At 35.3% G+C, this 20,247-nt stretch overlaps 1 protein-coding gene and 1 long non-coding RNA gene across 2 annotated transcripts in view; one reads left to right on the top strand and one right to left on the bottom strand.

Moving 5' to 3' along the window:
- LOC119076519 (potassium channel subfamily K member 18) overlaps window positions 1-20,247 on the bottom strand; it is a 96,457-nt gene that overhangs the window by 43,788 nt on the left and 32,422 nt on the right. Inside the window, exons 2-4 of the mRNA XM_037183304.1 lie at window positions 16,121-16,554; window positions 15,802-16,030; window positions 13,950-14,143 (exon numbers count right to left, since the gene is read on the bottom strand). Of these exons, the coding sequence (XP_037039199.1) occupies window positions 13,950-14,143; window positions 15,802-16,030; window positions 16,121-16,388 (691 nt within the window). The 5' untranslated portion in view covers window positions 16,389-16,554. The remainder of the gene's footprint in view (window positions 1-13,949; window positions 14,144-15,801; window positions 16,031-16,120; window positions 16,555-20,247) is intronic.
- Window positions 950-20,120, top strand: LOC119076555. Its single transcript, XR_005087647.1, has 3 exons — window positions 950-1,102; window positions 3,698-3,701; window positions 20,109-20,120. It is a non-coding gene; the product is annotated as an uncharacterized LOC119076555 (long non-coding RNA).

Genomic DNA, 20,247 nt, shown 5'->3' with positions numbered 1-20,247 from the left:
ATTCCAACAAGAGCGAAACGAGGTAAGTTATTCCCTCTACTGTCTTTCCCCAAGGTTTTTTATTTATCAAAAAATCGTTTTCTGTCCAAAGCACGAAAAACAAATCAACAAAAATACTTAATTGACAATTCGGGGTAATTATTTTTTTATTTTGACCCCTTTTTTCACTGAATTATCAATTCTCAGAATGAGAGGAATATGCCAAGAGAATTTTTGCAGCTCAGTGACGAAAAGTAACACTTTCGTTGTCTTTTTTGAGAAAAAAAAACGTTTGCACATAATGATATAGTTTAGTTATCTTCCTTACTTATGCTAAAAGGCTTTTTTTAGCGAATGATAGCGAGCCGAAGGAGAAGGCCTTTCAGCATCAGTTAGGAACAACGTTTTTCCTAAACGACGTTGGAAATACGCGACGAAGTCGTGACATTTCAACATTAGTTAAGAAAAATGCTCTGCTTGTGGCCTGGAGTGACAACTTCATCAACTCGCCTCATAACAATTTTGCAACGCACACATGAGAAATAATTTTACCCACTATACCACCAGAGTCATTACTTCGTTGATATGAGTGTTAAAGCTCATTTCCCGGTGCATACTATGCACGGTAATACATTTCGTTTTTACGTTGATTTTTTTTCAACATTGGTCGTAGGTCATATCAAAGGAATACAACAGCCTAGTAATTAATAATACCAGACCAGCAATACAACAGTTATAAATTAAATTGTCGTAAGGTAATAATATTCATAATAATACCTCTTTATGAAGTACTGATATTTACACAGAGGGATTCTTTTGAAAAGCCGCCTACCAAAATCGGACCTGGGATTGATATATACATGGTTTGAAAGGTCTTTGCCAGTAGACCTCAAAACAGGCCTCACACGGTCTCTAGCCACACCTGGTTGCTGGTTGAACATCTCAGAAGTTGGTAAAATGGTGATTTTTATCCGAATTTTTTGGCGAGTTTTACGAGTAGCGGTTGTGCTAACATAAAATTCTGTTATGTCGGCAATCACCAGCACAGCAAATGGGGTATCAATGGAAAGCGTAGACAATGTATGTTACGACTAGCATGTTAGGTTCCCATTAAGCGTCATTAGTACCAGCCCAGACCTGTCTAAAGTTCACACAGATTTTGAAAACTTTTCTTGCAGATTTCTGCAAACATATATCAATGAATTAAATTAATTTAGGCATGACCCGAAACTACTTGAACTCAGCTTTCCAACGAGCCCACTCTCGCTCGGGACGATCGTTTATGACGGCCAAAAAATTCGGATAAAAATCACCATTTTACCAACTTCGGAGATGTTCAACCAGCAACCAGGTATGGCTAGAGACCGTGTGAGGCCTGTTTTGAGGTCTACTGGCAAAGACCTTTCAAACCATGTATATCAATCCCAGGCGAAATGGGTCCGATTTTGGTAGGCGGCTTTTCAAAAGAATCCCTCACAAGCTCTCAGTCTATTTTTTGTATAGTGAAGGTAGCAACGTAAAAACACTACAAGGTGAATTGTTTGTAACATTTGTATCATACCATTTCTTCCTTGTGGCCAGCAATTGTGTGGGAGCGTTTTTTTATCATTGAATTAAAATGAATAATTTACTAAACGTTATTCGTTTCAAATTGATAATTACTATTTAGATTAGTGATTAGTGTTGTGCTTAGTTTTGCGAGTACAAATGTCCTCAGCGCAAACTATAATTTCAGCTGCTTTTCTGTAAAGTCTATGACGTAAAATGGTAATCTGGTAAGTGCATGCATGCATACTTACCCTACAACTAATATTGCTTTTCTACGACGATAAAAAACTTTAAAAAAAATTCCAGGGCTTTTATTTTGTGGTTGCTGCATTAAAACCCCCCATTCTTTATTATTTAAGGTTTAGGAACTTTCTTGTCTCATTAAATTCACTGTTCACTGTAACTAATGATAAAGTTTTAATGTTGCATGGAAAATACTGTTATCATTAATATTACTAGTGAGAACAACTTTATGCCTTGTCTATAAAGCCAGATGTGATTAAATCAAACTATATCTTCGCATTAGCTTATACATTTTAAGCTCCATTGATCGGAAAACTTCTACGTCCATAGAAGTGGTACATACTAGCGAGCGATGAGCGAACGTTTCTATAAAACCCTTGTTCGGTTATTAAATTTCTGAATTTAAATTTTATTTCATTTGTCTAATTAATGCTATATGCGAAATCCATAAGCTTCACTCCGTTCCACATCAATAAGGAATACGAATTATCAAAATGCTTCGGATGTGTGGATGAGTGTGTAGTGGACGAATAACATATTTTAAAAGCAATTATGGTGAAATACATACCATACACATACACATATATATCTGATGATTAGATCCATATAGGAGAAGTTATAATCCTGCCGAAAGGGTATCGAAGTTGATATAATTACAAAATTTCCATGTTATGAATTTTATTAAGTTATGCGCATACCAGGGAACCTTTTAAATATAATAAAAGTTTTGTGTTGATGCTCTATATAACACACAGGCACACAGCATGGAGAATGATCTCAAGCGATATCAGAATTTTATCATGATTCTCATAATTTAGAAAATTTAAATGTTCCAATATCTGTACAAGCGTTCATTCGTATAGAGCATAATAATGCGTATTAAAACAGCATCCATTTGGGTTTAATACACACAGTGGGAGTTGTGGGAAAGGTTCATAATTGAAGGTAAAAGTTAGAAATGATATCCTTGAAATGGTTTGGTATACATTTGTTCAATGACGTAAAAGCGTAACATTTGTCGTTTGTCTGTCAGGAGCGAGAATTTTCATTCTGATAAACTTCTAAAATATTTCTACTTCGTACCTGAGGGATTCTTTCGAAAAACCTAGAAAGGACTTTGACCCTAGAAGCCAAATCCACTTTCACAAAAATTCTTTGAAGCTTGTGTGGCTAGTGGTGATCAAAAAACGAGAAGATGAACTTTTCTTACAAAAATTTCTCCAGTGTACGTGCTCGTGTACGTACAGGGTCGTGTGGGGTGTCATTAGAAAGGTAATCACATATACCATTGAGCCAAATAGGCACTTATGGGGTATAAACTTCATCCACATTGAAATTTGTGCAGTTAAATTTTCCAAACGAAGACATACATTATTCTTACAGAAATTGGTCGTGTGGGGTATCATTTGAACCCTACACAACCATGTGCCTTTTATGTACATCGAGAAATTTCTGTAAGAAAAGTGTAAGCTTTCGTTTGGATTTAACTGCACAAATTTCAATGTGGATGAATTTTAAACCCAATAAGTCCCTACTCGGCTCAATAGTACATGTGATTACCTTTCTAATGACACCCCACACGACCCTGTACGGCTCGTGTAACTGCAGAAATTTTTGCAAGAATGGTGCATCTATTCGTTTTTTGATCATCTCACACTAGCCACACAAGCTTCGAAGAATTTTTGTGAAAGTGTTTTTGGCTTCTAGGGTCTAGGGTCTAGTCCACTGGAAAATGCGTCCGATTTCGGTAGGCGGCTGTTTTTCTAAAGAATCCCTCACCTCTTTGACTGGGAGCTGGAGTAGTCGCAGTAGTTGTCACAGTTGTGGAGCTGTGTACATGACATTGTGCTACCTATTTCTTGGTTAATTTTATTTTTATTCAAGAAATGTTTTTTCTATTAATTATGAACGTTTCCCGCCACTTCAGGTGTGTATTTATCTGCCTATGTCTGTGTAAACGAAAATACGGTTTTGCCGTAAATTGTAACATAAATAATATTTTAATCTGAATTTGATATAAAGTTTTCGTTGTGTGGCATAATAACTAACTAAATATTGATTTGTTTGTGTATCTAACCGTGCCTGAAAATTTGTTGTTTTAGCGGTGACTTGATTTGACTGTAGGCCTACACCATAGACTCGTCAATTTTCCAAAAACTTTTGGGAAAATTCGAAAATTTGATGTTCGGTTGGTTGACTTACAAGCGAATGGAGTAAATTGTGTGGGGCGAAAATGGAGCATTAATATTCGTTCATAATTTGCGGCAAATTGAAGCATTTATTTATGCCTATTAGCGGCTTTGTGTGTACCACGAGAATTGATTCATAATTAAGTTAGAAAACAGTTTACGGTCGTAGTTTCGATTGTTATTGATTTTGGGGAGGTTAGATGCAGTACCTTTTAGTTAAATATCATACTGGAATTCACGTAAAATGAAAGAACCGAAAATATTCTTTTGATCAACTTTCGAATGGGGCACTGAGCGAAATGTCCTACGTCCTATGCGTATATATCATACGTTCCACCTCGATGAATGTCACACATAGCTGAAGTACCTATTTTCCTATTTTTTTTTTTTTGAGTGGTACACATTGTGTAATAGGTTCACAACGGTATGAGACGTCAAACGAATCTTTTACTTCTTTTGTTTAAAGTATTGACTAGTGATATAACCGGACATCCGAGAAAATGTATCGAGATAAATTGAATTTCCATCTAATATAAACAAAACTACGGCAATCATGTGAACTGACAGTTGGATGCCACCTTTTAATCAATACAAAAACAAAAACAATGACGTTTCCCAAGGTAACAACTAATTATCTCGCTGTTTTAAAACTTTCTAATTGAAAGAAAAAGAGACATAACGCCTTATGCACTCATTAATATCTCTTTGTAGTCCCGATTGTCGAAAACATTCTTCACAGTCTGTGAGACGACGTTGTGCGAAGCATAATAGTGGGGTCCGTGTAGAGAGTGAGTCTATCAGAGTATCATATTTAAAGCAACCCTCCGCCCAGTCTCCGCTTTCAAATAGTTTCACAACAATCAAACTGTTGTGCATATTCCAGAATAATGATTCTCATGTATTGCAAAATGGTCTTTCTCGGTTCAATCAATGTTACTTCGCAAAAACAATGTTGAACCCATAATTTTATTAGAAAATTCCTCAACGGAAAATGTTATCAAACACAAAATAAATAACCCGACCAATCCAATAATCGTATAAACAACGTTTTCAGTTAAATTTTGTGCCGAATGCGACTACTGCTATATGTTCCCTTCGTTTTCCTTTTTTTTCTGTTCTGGCATTATCTTTTATTAGAAAACTCTCCAAAATCGAGACGACAAGCAAATGACTGAATTGCGTGTTCACCAAAAATATTTTCAAATTATAAGAAATTCATGCAAAATGTTTGGATTTTTCGTTTTATTTACTTCGGGTGGATTCATTTTTTTTTCTTTCTTCGTTCTCGACTTCTATTTGTGTTTTATGTCGTGTCGTATATGGCATCGCTATCGGAAAAAGGTTTATTGGGAAGAATTGGCAATGTGGGGAAACCGAATGAATATGGAACACAATGCTCGCCCGTTGTAGAAGCAACACTAAGTGATAATAATAAATATAAAAATAAAAATTTATGTAAGCAACTTGAGACATGTTCCCATTTTCTCTTCTTTTTAGCAGTTTTGGGGTAAGCGAACAAAAAACGAAGAAAAGAAAATCGTCCACATCTTTTCAGCTCGACCCACTACACATTCACATAAACTCTTGTAAAGAACGGAGAAAAATAACAAGCGATATATGCAGCGTAGAATGATGATTAATGAGAGTTTAACTGTTATAAAGGAGGCAAAACGTGATGATTGTCCATAACGCCAGTCAAATAAAATATATAAATGGATCGGTACCGACAATGATGCGCAGTCATAGAGGAAAGCATTGTTTGAATCTAATGTGTGTACTCCCAACGGGTGAATTTAATTCAACGAATCCCGAAATTCATCTGAAAAGTTGTGTATTATCCTTTTCACTATTTTGTATCTTTTATCAATGTAATTTGGTTAATTGAATCAGATTAACAAACGAACTGAGAGAACGTGAACAAACAAATGCCGGAGCTGTAATTGATTTTGCCAACAGAATATTGATCGACTTTGAGTACTCAAGTCTAATAAATCCAGTGGGGATTTATCTATGTTTTACACAGGGTTAGTGTAATATACATTTTCGAACATATATACCCCCAACCCCCCTATTCACTTTGTTAACTAGGTCATGACTTTGGTGTATAATATTTGGTTTTTCGAAAAATGGGAAAAAGATGGGGTTGGCAGAAAGAAAATTGTTATTCGCCACGATATCAGCTTTTTACATCTTCGTTCGTTTTTTTTTTTTTTTGGTAAATAATTTATCGAGAGTTCTAAATTTATGAATAATTGAACAGCATGTTGTTGTTAAAGTTTACCCATTTCTCTTCGGTTATGTTTGCTTCATTCAGACATTAAATAACGTCCCAACGACTGGGATATTCAACTCTCCCGTCAGTCGTCTATATCGTGATTCGTGAAGCTGCAAATACAGGTGTAGAATGTACAAAATTGTCGACGATCTGTAGAATTTAAATGGATTTTTGGCTAGACGATTTTATGCAGGTCACTGTTGATTGGTGCAGCGTTCTTTTTTTAATCACATGCGCCAAAAACGTGTCGTTAATATTAAACGAGACTCCGAGGGAAAAATTATTTGTTTCAACAAAGTAAAATGTTAAGACGAATGAAGTAATAGATGTTATCACCTGGTGTTTAAACAACTGAAGTAATAGAATTAATCGTAATGTGTAGATACGGAAGGAAAATACCGATCGCATGGATTTTAGACAAGTTCATGAGTTGTAGGTAGAAGCGAAAGTGTCTAAAATCCGCAACCACAACATTATACGAAAATAACTATTAGATGCAAAGGAACCAAATTACAAGAAAAATTCTGAAGTTTTGTCCCTCCCAGGGCATGGAAAATGATTTACAAAATTCATTCTGAGCTTAGGATTTAATTATGTTATTCTAATAAACGTTCTTTGAAATGAATAAAATTTGTATTGTCGTTATCTCGTAATCAAATTGAACACGTGTCGTTCAAAACAGAAACTCGGAAACCAACTTCCCAGGACGAAACTTAAAAAAAAATAAAACTAGACAAAAAAGCGCATAATTTGAAGAAGAAAAACCAGCTCCGCTATACTCTCTGACATTTTGCCCACCTGAGTGTAAATCGACCGTTTTACCTCCTCGTGATAAAAAAACGTGATTTAACAGAAACGTATGATTCCTTCTAGTAATTGTTAGTCAATTTTTTTGGTTTAAATCATTTTTTTTGTCTTGTATAAAACTTTATAATTAGCAACAGATAGCACTAATCTCACTAATCCAGTCATGTCTACGTTTATTACGCAATTACTCTTATTAATAAGGTAATGGAACTCTATAATTTTCTTCAGAGTACTATTACAAAGTAACTGCAAGTCTTATATCCCACTTCCCACACATGTCTTATGAATATTTTAGGAAACGGATTCATAACGTCTTAAAATCAATAACAATTTTATAACTGACGTGTTTCAAAACTAGACACGTGTACAAAATGTCATCGTTTATTAAGTTTCACCTGCCACGAAGCTACGAGTTTCCCAGAAAATTGCATGCCTGTTGCAGTAAATAAAAATAAGGTTTCCTCTGTCGTTTTTGAGTAGTAATAACATAGTCTTCGCATTGACACACTGAACTAAATTACGGTGAGTAAATGAGACGTTTGAAAGCCGTATAAATAATTAAATATAGGCTCGTAGAGCTCATACTCAATCTATAAATTATCTAAGAATGTGTTGGCAGCGAAGGTGCAGGTAAAGGTTAGCTGTAATAGTTGCTCGTAATTACTTCTTTCATTGACTATATTTTGTGGGACGTATAATATACGTCGTATATCCTAATTGCAACATTTATTTGGTAGTTCATGATGAATCATTCCATCAAATACCACGTATTGTAGAACCAGAACAGATAGATGCAACGAATAAGGTTCGTTGAAAATTGTATAAAAAGCTCATCGCAAACTTTAGTTTGGGTCAAATCTGTTTCTTAGTTTTAGGTTTAAGGACTCTAGCTTTTGTGAGTACACTCACCTAAAAATAGTTAAAAAGAAATTAATGTCTTTGGTTGCTTTTCTTCTCATGACATGTTGTCTCACTGTGCGCGTCTAAGCAGTAAATCCGAGTATATATGGAATCATACTAACACATGCAACGTGTGGAACATGTGGAACTAAGAAAAACACAGAATCGCATTAATGTTGCTAAGTATTTTGAGGTGAATGCAATATAGTCTTTGGCTTGAATAATTGTTAACAAACGCGAATAAATTCAATTCAAAAGATATCTAGGCGGCCCGACCAACGGTTGTTGTGATTGCTCGCCCAGAATCATTTAAAAATAATTTTTGAGTTGTTTGGAACGGATAGGGAGACTACAAAGATCTTCTGTGGGACTCGAGTCACGACTGATATGCTACCGAGCAGCCACTAAAGAAACAAAACCATTTCTACAATTGTACCTAAGAACATTTATGCACTAAAGTTATAAGTTTACGGTCGGTTTCAATCCACAAATTTGCATAAATTCAATTTTCATTATTAGGAAAAAAAGGAAAATTTTCGTTTTGTACACACAACCGTTACTACTAATACGAACAATTTGCTAGACCATTTTGTGTATCGAACTTTTTCCATATTAATGCCAATTGATTACATTTATACGTTGCAACTGAGCTAACAAGAGTATTCAGTATGCGAAACGAAGAAAAGACTAGACAATATTATTGCTTTCAGGAATTGTATTCCTGGAAACTTGAATGCCAAAGGAGGAGAAAAAAAAACTTTTTATTTTATTCTTTCATTTATTGGAATGGAGAATTGGAACTAATATAAGTTGTGTAATTTACTTTGATAGTTGAAATGCTCCAAACTCCAAAGTAAAAAAAATAATTTTGCTTATACTTGAAAAGATTTTGCTATTGATGATGCGATTATATGAATGGTAAATCAAAAATGCTCGGAAAAAGCGGTAATAAAAACTGAATTGATGATTTTAATTAGACTCTTTTAACAGTGAGTTTCTTGCTCCATTGGAATTTAGTTCGTTTAGATGGCTACAAGCAATTAAACCTCGAGTTTATTTCATCATTTCATTCATGATAAAAAGTTCACTTCTTTACATCTGTAGATTTTTTATTTGTTTAAAGGTACCAAGTGCTGTAGCATCTCGAGTAGCGGTATGTACCATTCTTCTACTCGGAAAGCCAACTTTGAATGATACGCTGAAAAGTTGTGGATCATTAAAACTCAAACACGGAGATCATATAATTATATCATATAATCCTGGATGGGGGCCTGAAGTCTCGTTATGTAAAATCTAGGTCTGATTAAATGGTGAAAGTAGCTGATTTCTCCGGTTAGCTCCGGGTAGCTCTTTATGACTACACTCACCAGGTTCGATGTTTGTGGTAAACATGCTCAAATGCTTATACATAGTCTTTCCTAATCATCGAGAATTAGTCTAGACTATTGCTAAGATGTTATTAGCTCTACTGACTCTAACAAAGTGGCACAAGATAAATAAAATTCTGATTTATTAATTGACATCATATTGCCGTCACTGACGGTCAGTTGCACAAATCACAATGGAATAATCAAGATAGATATGGTTGGGAGGTAATGACAGCACATAAGTTCGATGTGCCTACACTAAACAAAAATTACTAGAAAATATTTTAAAATTTCTATCGTTGTTCAAAAACTGTGCATAGTATACGTACGAAATCTCTAACAATATTTACTTACATATATGCGACAGTGGATTTTGTGGGTCGGCATTATGTGGAATCTAAGTCAGGGGAAGCTGAGTTTCTAAGTTCATTTCGGTTATTGTATCTCAAAACAGATGACCAAAATTTCGATTCATATTTTTATTAAAATGAAAGGGACAGAAATTTCGTACCACCGTACATCTTATTTGGTTTTATGTGAGATGATCTTCCCACTATATATTTATCTACATTGGGAAAAATTACATTTCAACTCAATAGTGCGACATCTACATTCAAATAATCAAACAAATTTCTACGTAAAATGAGAAGAAATTTTCACTCTGAAACATGGGAATGTATAGCGGGCGCAACTGAATCTCAATTTCTCATCGAAATAATAAAAATGGGAAAATTAGGATTTAAGGCTTGCACTTACCAAAAAAGTACTCCGTGTGAGAGACAAAATTGAATTTTTTTCAATTTTTGCTCTGTTTACGTGAGAGCTCGCTCTCTCACGTAGTACTTTTTGTGGAATGGAAACCATACTTACGCCTTTGTGGGCTTTGATTTCATTTGAAAAGTTTTCCGATCTAAATAAGGTACAGCAAGACAAATTCCTATTTCACATGTAATTATGAATGTTCTCGATTCATAAACTCATTATAGAAAGTGTAATAAATAATGTCGAGATATATCATTTTCTAAAACCTTGTAAAAATGATTTCTCTTAAAACGTTTCAACAACTGAAAAGGGTTGATTTTAACACTATGTGTGAATAACATCCTAGCTTTTGCGACTGTAAATTTTCATTTCGAAAGTGGTATTCATAACTTAATTTAAAAGAAACTCTTATCAGTCACCCTCCCTAGGTGGGACTTAGTAGATAAAACCACATATAAGCTATCCACAGGAGCGATAAACTTTCCAAAAGTCAAACTAATTATTGAGAACATAATATAAAGACCGAAAGTTACTTTGATTCACTGTATTCCCGGTGGATTTCAAATGCAGTACATGACAGAAGAGGTTTGTAATCTATAATCCACAATGATTTTGTCTAATAGTGGGTTGTTGTTACACAATAGAAGGGTAGAATTATAAACCTCTGGAGACTGGAGACCCGGAAAACATGCATCGACGTGTTTCGATGTTATCGAAATTGTCAAAAATTGCGGAAAATATAAATCGAGAAAAACAAATAAAAAATATTTTTCGTTTAGGACAAAACTTTCTTCGTTTTCTATATTTCGCCGGCTCTCCAATCTTTTATCGCAAAAAGGATAAAAGTAATTTTCCGATTTCGGGTTTTTTTTTCTTTCTCGATTCTTGTTATTATTACGAATTCTTGTCGTGTGTGCAGTGCTCGATATCGATACATTATTTCGATATTTTATATATTTTTCTATAATTCATATGACATAACGTTAGGTAAGTTTATGTAGGTCATGTCAAATATATCTATATTTATATTGGATCAAATGGAAGTATATGTATATCACAATTACGTGACAAAGAAAACATAGAAAAGATTAAAAATCCCCATTTTTTCGGTCCCAGCTCAAAAAACCTTCGACGATATTATCGAGAGACGATTTCATACATCAAAATGGGGTTTTGGTTTGGTTTGGTACGCTATTATATGCTGCAAAAAGACCTTTTTTTCTCTTGCCAAAAAAAAAAACAAAACCGGATATGTTGTGTGCGCTTTGTGTGTACTAAGGTGAATGGATTTCTGTCGTATTATATCTAGTTTTTACTAGTGTTGTTGTTGTCAATAGAGAAAATAACTTTGTGAAAATGGATATTTTTGCTAGATATTGGGAGGGAAAGCAAAAAAAAAACTGTCGCTTTGAATGTGTGGAAAAACACATTTGATTTAATAGAAAAGATGTAATCAAAGAGATAGAAAATTTTGATGTTGCAATTTAATGTATTCCATAAAGTGTACATACCTTTAGAGGATGCTAACGAATAAAATTTCATTTTGCTTTCCAACGAGAGTCAATGTAATTTTTGAAATTATTCCGGAGAAAAGAAGAAAAATAACCGAATCAAGTCGGGCGCATTATTCTGAAAGCATCAAATTAATTCGATGAGAGGTTCTGAATCAAGACATTTATTAAATATGGACCCGTTACAAACAACTCGAGTCGTTACTGAAAGTAACAGATAGTCGAGGGGTGCCACACTTCTTATATTAAATGGACTAAATACACTGTTATGATCAGAGCGAGAAGTCCGAAGACCAGTTAATTATAACTTGCCTTGCGGGCCTTGTCATTGCATTATTCCAGACATTATTTTGACACATCCCACATTCGTATGTGATTAAATGGACCAAAATTGAAATTCGACACCCCGAGGGAAACTAGTCTAGTTCACGAAATGCGACATCTCTCGAGGTCGTTCTTAAAGTATGCACGGGAGAATATCTCATGAACCATGGACCATGAAAATGTGCGAGAGGAAATACCCGGAAATACCAACGGACAGAAAAAAAAATTGTTTCAATCCAGCCGCTCTCCTACTCCCACATGCAAACAATGTGTTTTAAATTGTTTTAATTGACAAAATTTTTGATAATTTTCTCAGCGGATTTTGTTTTCTTAGGTTCAGGGCCTACTTTTTAGAAACTTTCAGAGAAAATCGAGAAATTCAAGAAACTTTGAGAAATTCAAGAAACTTCGAGAAATATTTCTTGAATTTCTCAAAGTTTCTTGAATTTCTCGAATTCGAGAAATTTCAAGAAATTCCAGAAAATTCAAGAAATTTGGGAAACTTCGAGAAATTCAAGAAATTTCAAGAAATTCAAGAAATTAGTTTCCAAAAAGTAGGCCCTGCTTAGGTTATAAGAAACATCTTTTGTTCGAAGGGTAAGGTGGCGCGACGGTCGCTTTTTGAAATAATCATGTTTTTTTTTACCATTTTCCATAGAGTTTAGAGTATGAGTCGAGGTATGAGTATCGTTCAAGTATTTGGGGTCTGATATAAACGTTGCGATGGAACTGAATGACGATCCTAACACAAAAGCTCACAAGGCTGTAGGTGAAACATATATCTCTTCAGAAGTAAATTACTAAGTGTCACCGAGATTAATCAGGTCCGCTGCCATTTATGCATGCTGTACTTTAACTTATTTTTTGAAGGGTTTTGAAAGGAAAAAACAACAGCCAATCCAGGTCGAGTGGTCAAATAGAGACACATGGAAAATTAGAACGAACCCAGAAACCAAGAAAATTTATGGTAAGGAGAACATCACGAAAATAGTCACTGTGGGGAGACCATGTGAGCAGGATGAACGATAATAGAGTGGTCAGAAAAACTTCTTGTGTATAGACGCGATCGAAAAAAGGCTGAGATGAAGACAGAATAAGAGATGGATCGACAGTGCAGTAACTAGAAAACAACTTAGAGAAACAGACAAACAAAATATTCAAATTACTCGCAATTACGATCATATATTCACGAACAAAATGTACGATGATTTGATGTAACATTCGAAACCCGTTAAATCTCTTCCCTTAGTACTGCATTTCAGGGATCACTTTTATTAGGGCACTTTTTATGGATGTTTCACTTTTTTATTGTATATTTCTGCGTACATAGTTACGTTGACTATACCGCAAACACAAACGTTCGGTCCCCCAGCTATAAAATGTATGTACACATAAACGACAGTTACAGTTTCGATGTGTAGTTACAATTCGTAAAGTGCAATAAAAAAAATTTCAAATATTCTTCGTATCTCCACCTCATACGCTCAATTAATTTTATGTCATCGAATACTAATTCGAAAAGTTTGACGATAAAAAAAAGTTTTACATTCAAATTTATTTATGTTAACTATAAAATAAAATCCGACCCTCCCTACTGCGCCACACACAGATCGACATGGCAAAAAAAAAGGTAAATCCATTTGTACGTTATTTTGTTATATATTGCCTAACTTATTCGTTTCAAATCGCTTTTTGCGGCAGACACAAATTAAATAATTGGATTTGCATTTTAAAACTGTTAATAATAACAGACGGATCGTTTGGTTTAGTTGAAATTGGACGATGATTTAAAGTTTTAATTAGAATCATTCTAAAAAGCGTAAAATTCCACTTTCAGTTTACACTTCTATGGTCATAGTGGCAGCCTTTGTTGTCTGACAAATTTAAAATTTGTTTTTACATTTGTTTACCAGCTGATCCAGTCATATAATCACACTGCTATAGTGCTAACTCGGTTTCAGCGCCACCACGCGTAAACAAAGTCAAACATAAGACACAAACTTGATTGACATCACTGATAAAATAAAAGCCAAATTTAACTTACCAATTGTCGTGAGCACAGTCAACGAATATAAAAAAGCTCTGGCAAAGGTCCAATCGAATTCGGGTACATTCGATTGTGGATACATTACTGCTCCAGTCAGGGGTACGTTGTTTCCCTCCAATTGAGCTGTCATTTCGTCGGTAATCCGTTTGATTAGTTGATCTTGGAATCTAGCGATTTCAAGTGCGGCTAGTCTGTTATCAATGAAGAGATGAAAGTTATTTGAAATGGAATTGGTAGTGGGAAGAGTGCCCTCGTGGAGGACTAGAAACAAAATAATTATCTGCCCCACAGTTTGTTCATCTTTTGAATTTTTTTTAGATTTATCAAAGTTTTCAAAGTCATCAATGTTCTCAGTCAATTAATTGATTCATAGTATATGATATTTTGGCGCTAAATTTGAATTCGCTGAAGGTTTTTCAAATTTTGCGCCAAAATATTGTAATCTGGAAACACTAAAAGAAAACCACTGGATTGTCCATAACTTCACTAGTTTCGCTAATCAAGGTTGAGATCACGGCAGAGTAAAAGCAAACTTACTTTTGAGATCCTTTCATTGCCGAAATATTTTACTGCACGCTGTAACTAGTAGTAGTGGAATAGCGGTTCTCCCAATAATGCTTTTTCAGAGAAGTCCTTCGATAGCTTTCACTTCACATTTGTTAGTTAAACCAATCATACCGAAAAGGGTAATATACCTACACCGATTTGAATTCAGACAACCGGTTTTTTCGCGAGTTTTTTTCGTCTGCGGTTGAGTTTCGTAACCTCGCATAAGCAGCTCCATTTCGTAGTGGTCGAGGTAGTGGTAAGCAGACGTGTGAACCATTACATCATTGAGCGCTAAGTGAGACCTGAGTTCTGAGCATTTTTTTTTAGATTTTTAAGGTTGGAACGGTCCGTTTCCATTCCATGGAACCATTTGTTTCTTTTCCTTTGTTATGTGATTTATTTCACAAATATTCGGTACTGATTAGAGATCCATATTTCGGTCGGTTGGATCATCTTTAAATTATTTTACTTAATTTTGAGGTTACGAATATTCGAGTTGGTTTAACGGAACCCTTTGAAGAGAGTTGCAAAAATCCAAGTGAAAATTTTCCGATTTTTCCGATGACTTACTTTTGTAATTACTTCAAACGGGTTTGACTTTGATTACCCTGAGTTCTCGTGTTGGCATGCATTCTTTGTGCGACCATCGGATCAAAAGTCGCAGTAAATATCAATTGTCAAAGTGGCTGAATCGACTCGGTAGGAAAGTATCAACAAAAGATGAAATGAGCTTGATTGGCGAGTGCCAATGGTATTAAATATGACGCAAAAGGTAAGATCTGCAGGGTGTTTCGACAAATCGTTGAATGCAAGTAATTCTGGATATGAGAGGTAATTGACTTGCTTCGGACGAAAACAAGCACGTCTGTGGGATAAATGACATACGTTTGAAGGGCTTTTTTGAGCCAGTCCAGAACTGATATAAATACAAGTGGCATCGAAAAGACATTTTCTTCCGCTACACTGCAATTTTGAGTAACTTAAAAATGGCTCTGTACTGCATCTGGGGCTCGCCCATTCTCGTTATGTGAAGTCTTAGTATCATTTTGAAGAAAAGGACAACGACATCCACCACAATACAGCCCTATGTACAGAGTTTACCCGATACTCCTTATCACCCAACGGCAACGAAATATTTATTTATTTGCACACAGAAATTTAATTGCATTAATTTTTCATGTTCAAATTCCCATTGAAACGTAAATGGAATTTGTTTCAGCTGCAATCAACTAACAACAATACAAACCCATTTATCTTCCCCGTACACACACAAAGACATTACCTGATTAAAATTACTTACCGAGTCCAATTTTCTCTGTACAATATATTCAATGAGACAGTAATGTCCCAAATATTTTCCACCGTTCTTTGTCTGGCCTCAGTCGCTTCATTTACAGTTGCCTGTGACAATGAAACATTATCTAATCGGCTTTGTGGTGGCGGTCGCAACAGTTGTCTATTTGTGGAAGCGAGTGTACGTTGTTGCATTGTTGATGCACCACCCTCAATGGCAAGAAAAATAAATGAACCTGCAGCCAAATAAATAAATAAATTTTGAAAGTGAATCGCAGAGAATGCCGGTGTGTGTGTGGTCGTTGGTGCAAAGATTGATCTGTTACCTAATAGTGTATAGCCGAATAATAGTGTGCATATGCCTAGGTTTGTCAGCAGCCCGACCCAGAATGACGTTGCTTTCGGTCCCATGCACGAACAGCATCGCTTCGATTTTTCTGATTTAGACTGATCAATGTTGCCGTTACTGCAAGCCGTTTTTAACGTGCTTGGTGGCTCATTTTTAACTAATTGATTGGGTCCGTTATTGTGTTGCTTCGTTGCTAAAGATGGGTAGGACTCGTATCTGTAACGTCCACTGTCCTTGTCCGCCATAATGTTAATGTTTCGTTAGCTTCTCTGACTCGAATATTTTCATTTTACAAATTCTAATGTTCTTCGGGCGATAGTCGAACGAACATCTATCTCATACAGTATGGACGGCGTTGTCAACTCACACGTGTAGCCATTTGTACAGCTGTGGATATGTCCTCAAATGTACCTGAAAAAGGGTAAGGAAATGAAATTAATTTGATTTGTGGCTCATTTATTGACTTTGTTTTATCCAATTTGAATGGAGTTAAGATGTAAATTATGTGTTGAAATGGGTAAAGTAAATTTATTTCAAGAGCCTTCACTCCATACTTCATCGGGTAATAGACGTTTACAAAACCTCACCGCAAACTTAATAACTGGGAAATTGTAATTTATTGTTTTAACCTCTCTTCCAAGCAACCAAACATTCATTACCGAATTTCACACACCTTCCATATCCGAACACGAAACCAATAACTCAACAACAACCACACCTTATACAGCAGGCAAATGCATTTACCATAAAAGCCGCACATATGCTCTCCTCTCGCTCTACAGTCAAATACGTATACACACAGTCCCGAACCGACACGATATTTATACCTTTAAAACCCTCATCAAAAACTTTTCATTTTATAAATTAAATAATTAAGTTTGAAGAATGTTTACGTCGAAATAAAATGCTCCCCGCACACATCAACCGAACTTACTTCCAAAAGTTTCCATTCCGTTTCGTCACTCCGACAATTGTGATTCATTGGTTAATTTTCCTGTGCATATAGTTTTCAGTTACAACAAAAAAAATTTGCACCGTCAAATTTATAACAATTATTTGTACGGTCTCGTGTGTTGTGTATGATATAGGGTGAAGAAAAAATCATTTTATGCTTTGGATATCTCTACCTACACATCGCTTTTCCTACACATGCAACACACGAGAATGAGCTAACACTTTATTTACTTCTTTCGGATGGAAATGGAAAATGGATTTGGAGCCAGAAAATTTATGGCTGCTTCACCTACATGAAATACCGCGTATAGCAGCATATTGCATGCGAAGCTAACAGCTTTTTTTTAGTTCCTTCTTCATAATATACAATTTTATTAATGTTATTCCCTTGACTGAAAGTCAGGGTCTTATGAAAGAAAATACCCTTAAATGTCCGTAACGCTAAGTTCACTTTGATATTTTGAAAATGTTCTACATAGACAAAAAACGTTAAATACAGAAAACGTCCGTACACTTGTGGACTCGATAACTCGAGTAATTCTTTACCGATTTGCAAAATTTTGGTTTTAATCGACGGAGAATGAAAATCATGAGGTTAAGTTCGTAGATGGGCAATATTGGGATAATGAGATGGGAGTAATTCTCAAGAGAATTTTATTCCTTGTTACCGCGATAACTTCCATAATTCTTATCCGATTTTCAAAGATTTTGTCTTAATCGACGAAGATTGAAAATCTTGAGGCTGAGTTTGCAGATGGATAATGTTCGAACAACGAGATGGGAGAAATTCTACACAGACGCTTTCTCTTGTTACCGCGCGATAACTTGAGTAATTTTTACCCGATTTTCAAATTTTTTGTTTTAATTGACAGAGAATGATATTGGAGTAGTGAGTTTGGAGTAATTGTAAACATAACTTGTTTACCACGACATTTTTGCAACGGATTTCCAGAAAAATTTCTTATTTGACGAGTAGTGAAATTCTGGATTTCTGGTCTAACAATTAAGAAGTACTTCCCAAAAGAGTTTTTGCTTGCTTGAGAAACCGATAGCTCGAGTAATTCTCAGAGGCTTCAAAAATCAATTTCGACCAGTAGCGTAATTCATGTGGTTAAACTCGAACATTGGAATTTAATTGGACTAGTAATCTGGGATATACGACAATTTTTGCGTGAAATCCGTATTCTTAAAAGAATTTTTTTCGTTCCTAAAATGTTTGAACGAGTGTGAACTTTGTGGCCAGAGCGAAGCGAGGGCCGTAATTCACACGAGTTATATTTTTTCAAGAGGTAGGCAGGAAATACGCCAAATTATACTCAGACGCTTTTCCTTGTTATCGTGATAACTTAAGTAATTTTTACCCGATTTTAAGTTCGTAGATGGATAATATTGGAGTAGTGAGGTTGGAGTATAATTGTAAACACAACTTGTTACCGCGACATTTTTGCAACGGATTTCCAGAAAAATTTCTTATTCGACGAGTAAGTGAATCTGGATTTCTGGTCGAACAATCTAGAAGTCTAGAACAATCTTGCTTGCTTGATAACACGATAACTCGAGTAATTCTCAGAGGCTTCGAAAATCGCAGATTTGAAAATATTAAGTGTTTTCGACCAGTATCGTAATTCATGTGGTTAAATTCGAACATTGGACTTTATTGGACTGGTAATCTGCCATATACGACAATTTTTGCGTGAAATCGCGTTCTTAAAAGAAATTTTTCGTTCCTAAAGTGTTTGCACGAGTGTGAATTTTGCCAGAGCCGTAATTCACATAAGTTTTTTTTTCAAGAGGTAAGCAAGAAATGCGCCACCTGTTCAGCGCTTTTAGTAGACTATATAGGAGACTCAACTTAGGAGTAAGACATCGCTCGCTGGACCTTCAACTCATAGCTCTTTTTGTTTCTTCAGGAAATTAAATAAATATGAGTAAAATGAAGCATGTGATGACTGCTGTTTTCTGAATAAAAGAGACATCACCTTTTCATGTGACTTTAATTTTGTGATCTCAAAAACACCACCTCATTTAAAAATAGTTAGAAAACTAAGGCTGGAATTATAGAAAAAAAATAGCCAGTCAAGGGACCTGACCCACCCAAGAGGTGGGACCTAGTACTTTCCAGTCCCAGTAAATTATAGTCTAGTCGTTCTTTTTTCGGTATTCATGCACCGGGATATTTATATAAATTTCAGATTTATATTTTCTGTTGCGAAAGGACTTCGCTAAAAATGCATTAAAACTCGGAGACCATTTAATTAACACTAACACATACTAAGAGTATGTTGTTTATGCATTGAGTGGAATTTTTTCATGCTAGATTTTTCAGTGGAAGCACTCGAGTTTAGAGTTTTGAGAGTTCAAGGAGGTGGTATTCATTGGATAACCAAGTTATTTATGGCAATGTTCATTTAATATTCATGTGTCTTAACAACCAGTATTATTGCGTTGTTTTAGATGTGAATAGCGTGAATAGTGTCTCACCCGTGAAGTGAGTCTGCCAACAACAGAGAGATGCTAAAATGACGACTGGGACGTCATTTGACAGATAGAGGGAATATGTCGAATGACAGCTGGTTTCTTGAAAGAAAATTCAATAAATTTTCTCTCGACCAAATAGAATGTTATGATGAAAGAGAAAAAGATATTTTGAAAAGTACCCCAAGGCAAGTTAAAATAAACTGGTCTTCTGTCCTCTCGCTCTCAACGTACCACGTTGAATGAGAAGCTAATACTTTAACAAGTACTCCAAGGCAAGTTATAATAACTAGTCTTCGGTTTTCTCGCTCCGATCATAACAGTCTATTCAAAATCATTTGACATATTCCATCTATCCGTCCAAACGACCCCGTCGCCATATTATCATCTCGCCGGACAAGAAAAGCGAATTTAAGTGGTATCAGGGTCAGCTGTCAAAAATTCATGAATTCTAAAACTGAGAGTCTGACTCCGTTTTCAAACAAAATAAATTGGTTTGCGTTTACGCTAATTTTGAAGTGTGAGCTCGAGACCAGTTATACCAAAATCGCTCTCACTCTACGACTGTTATGATGAGACAGACGGAAATATAATTTGGACCAGTTGTTTTAACTTGCACAGACCAGATAATTATAACTTGCCTTGGGGTACTTGTCATTGCATTTTTACATACAA

This window comes from Bradysia coprophila, unplaced genomic scaffold, assembly GCF_014529535.1.
Source record: "Bradysia coprophila strain Holo2 unplaced genomic scaffold, BU_Bcop_v1 contig_232, whole genome shotgun sequence".
In the NCBI taxonomy this organism is placed as follows: Eukaryota; Metazoa; Arthropoda; class Insecta; order Diptera; family Sciaridae; genus Bradysia; species Bradysia coprophila.
The sequence above is the reverse complement of the archived record's forward strand: the minus strand, read 5'-3'. Positions and strand labels throughout refer to the sequence as shown.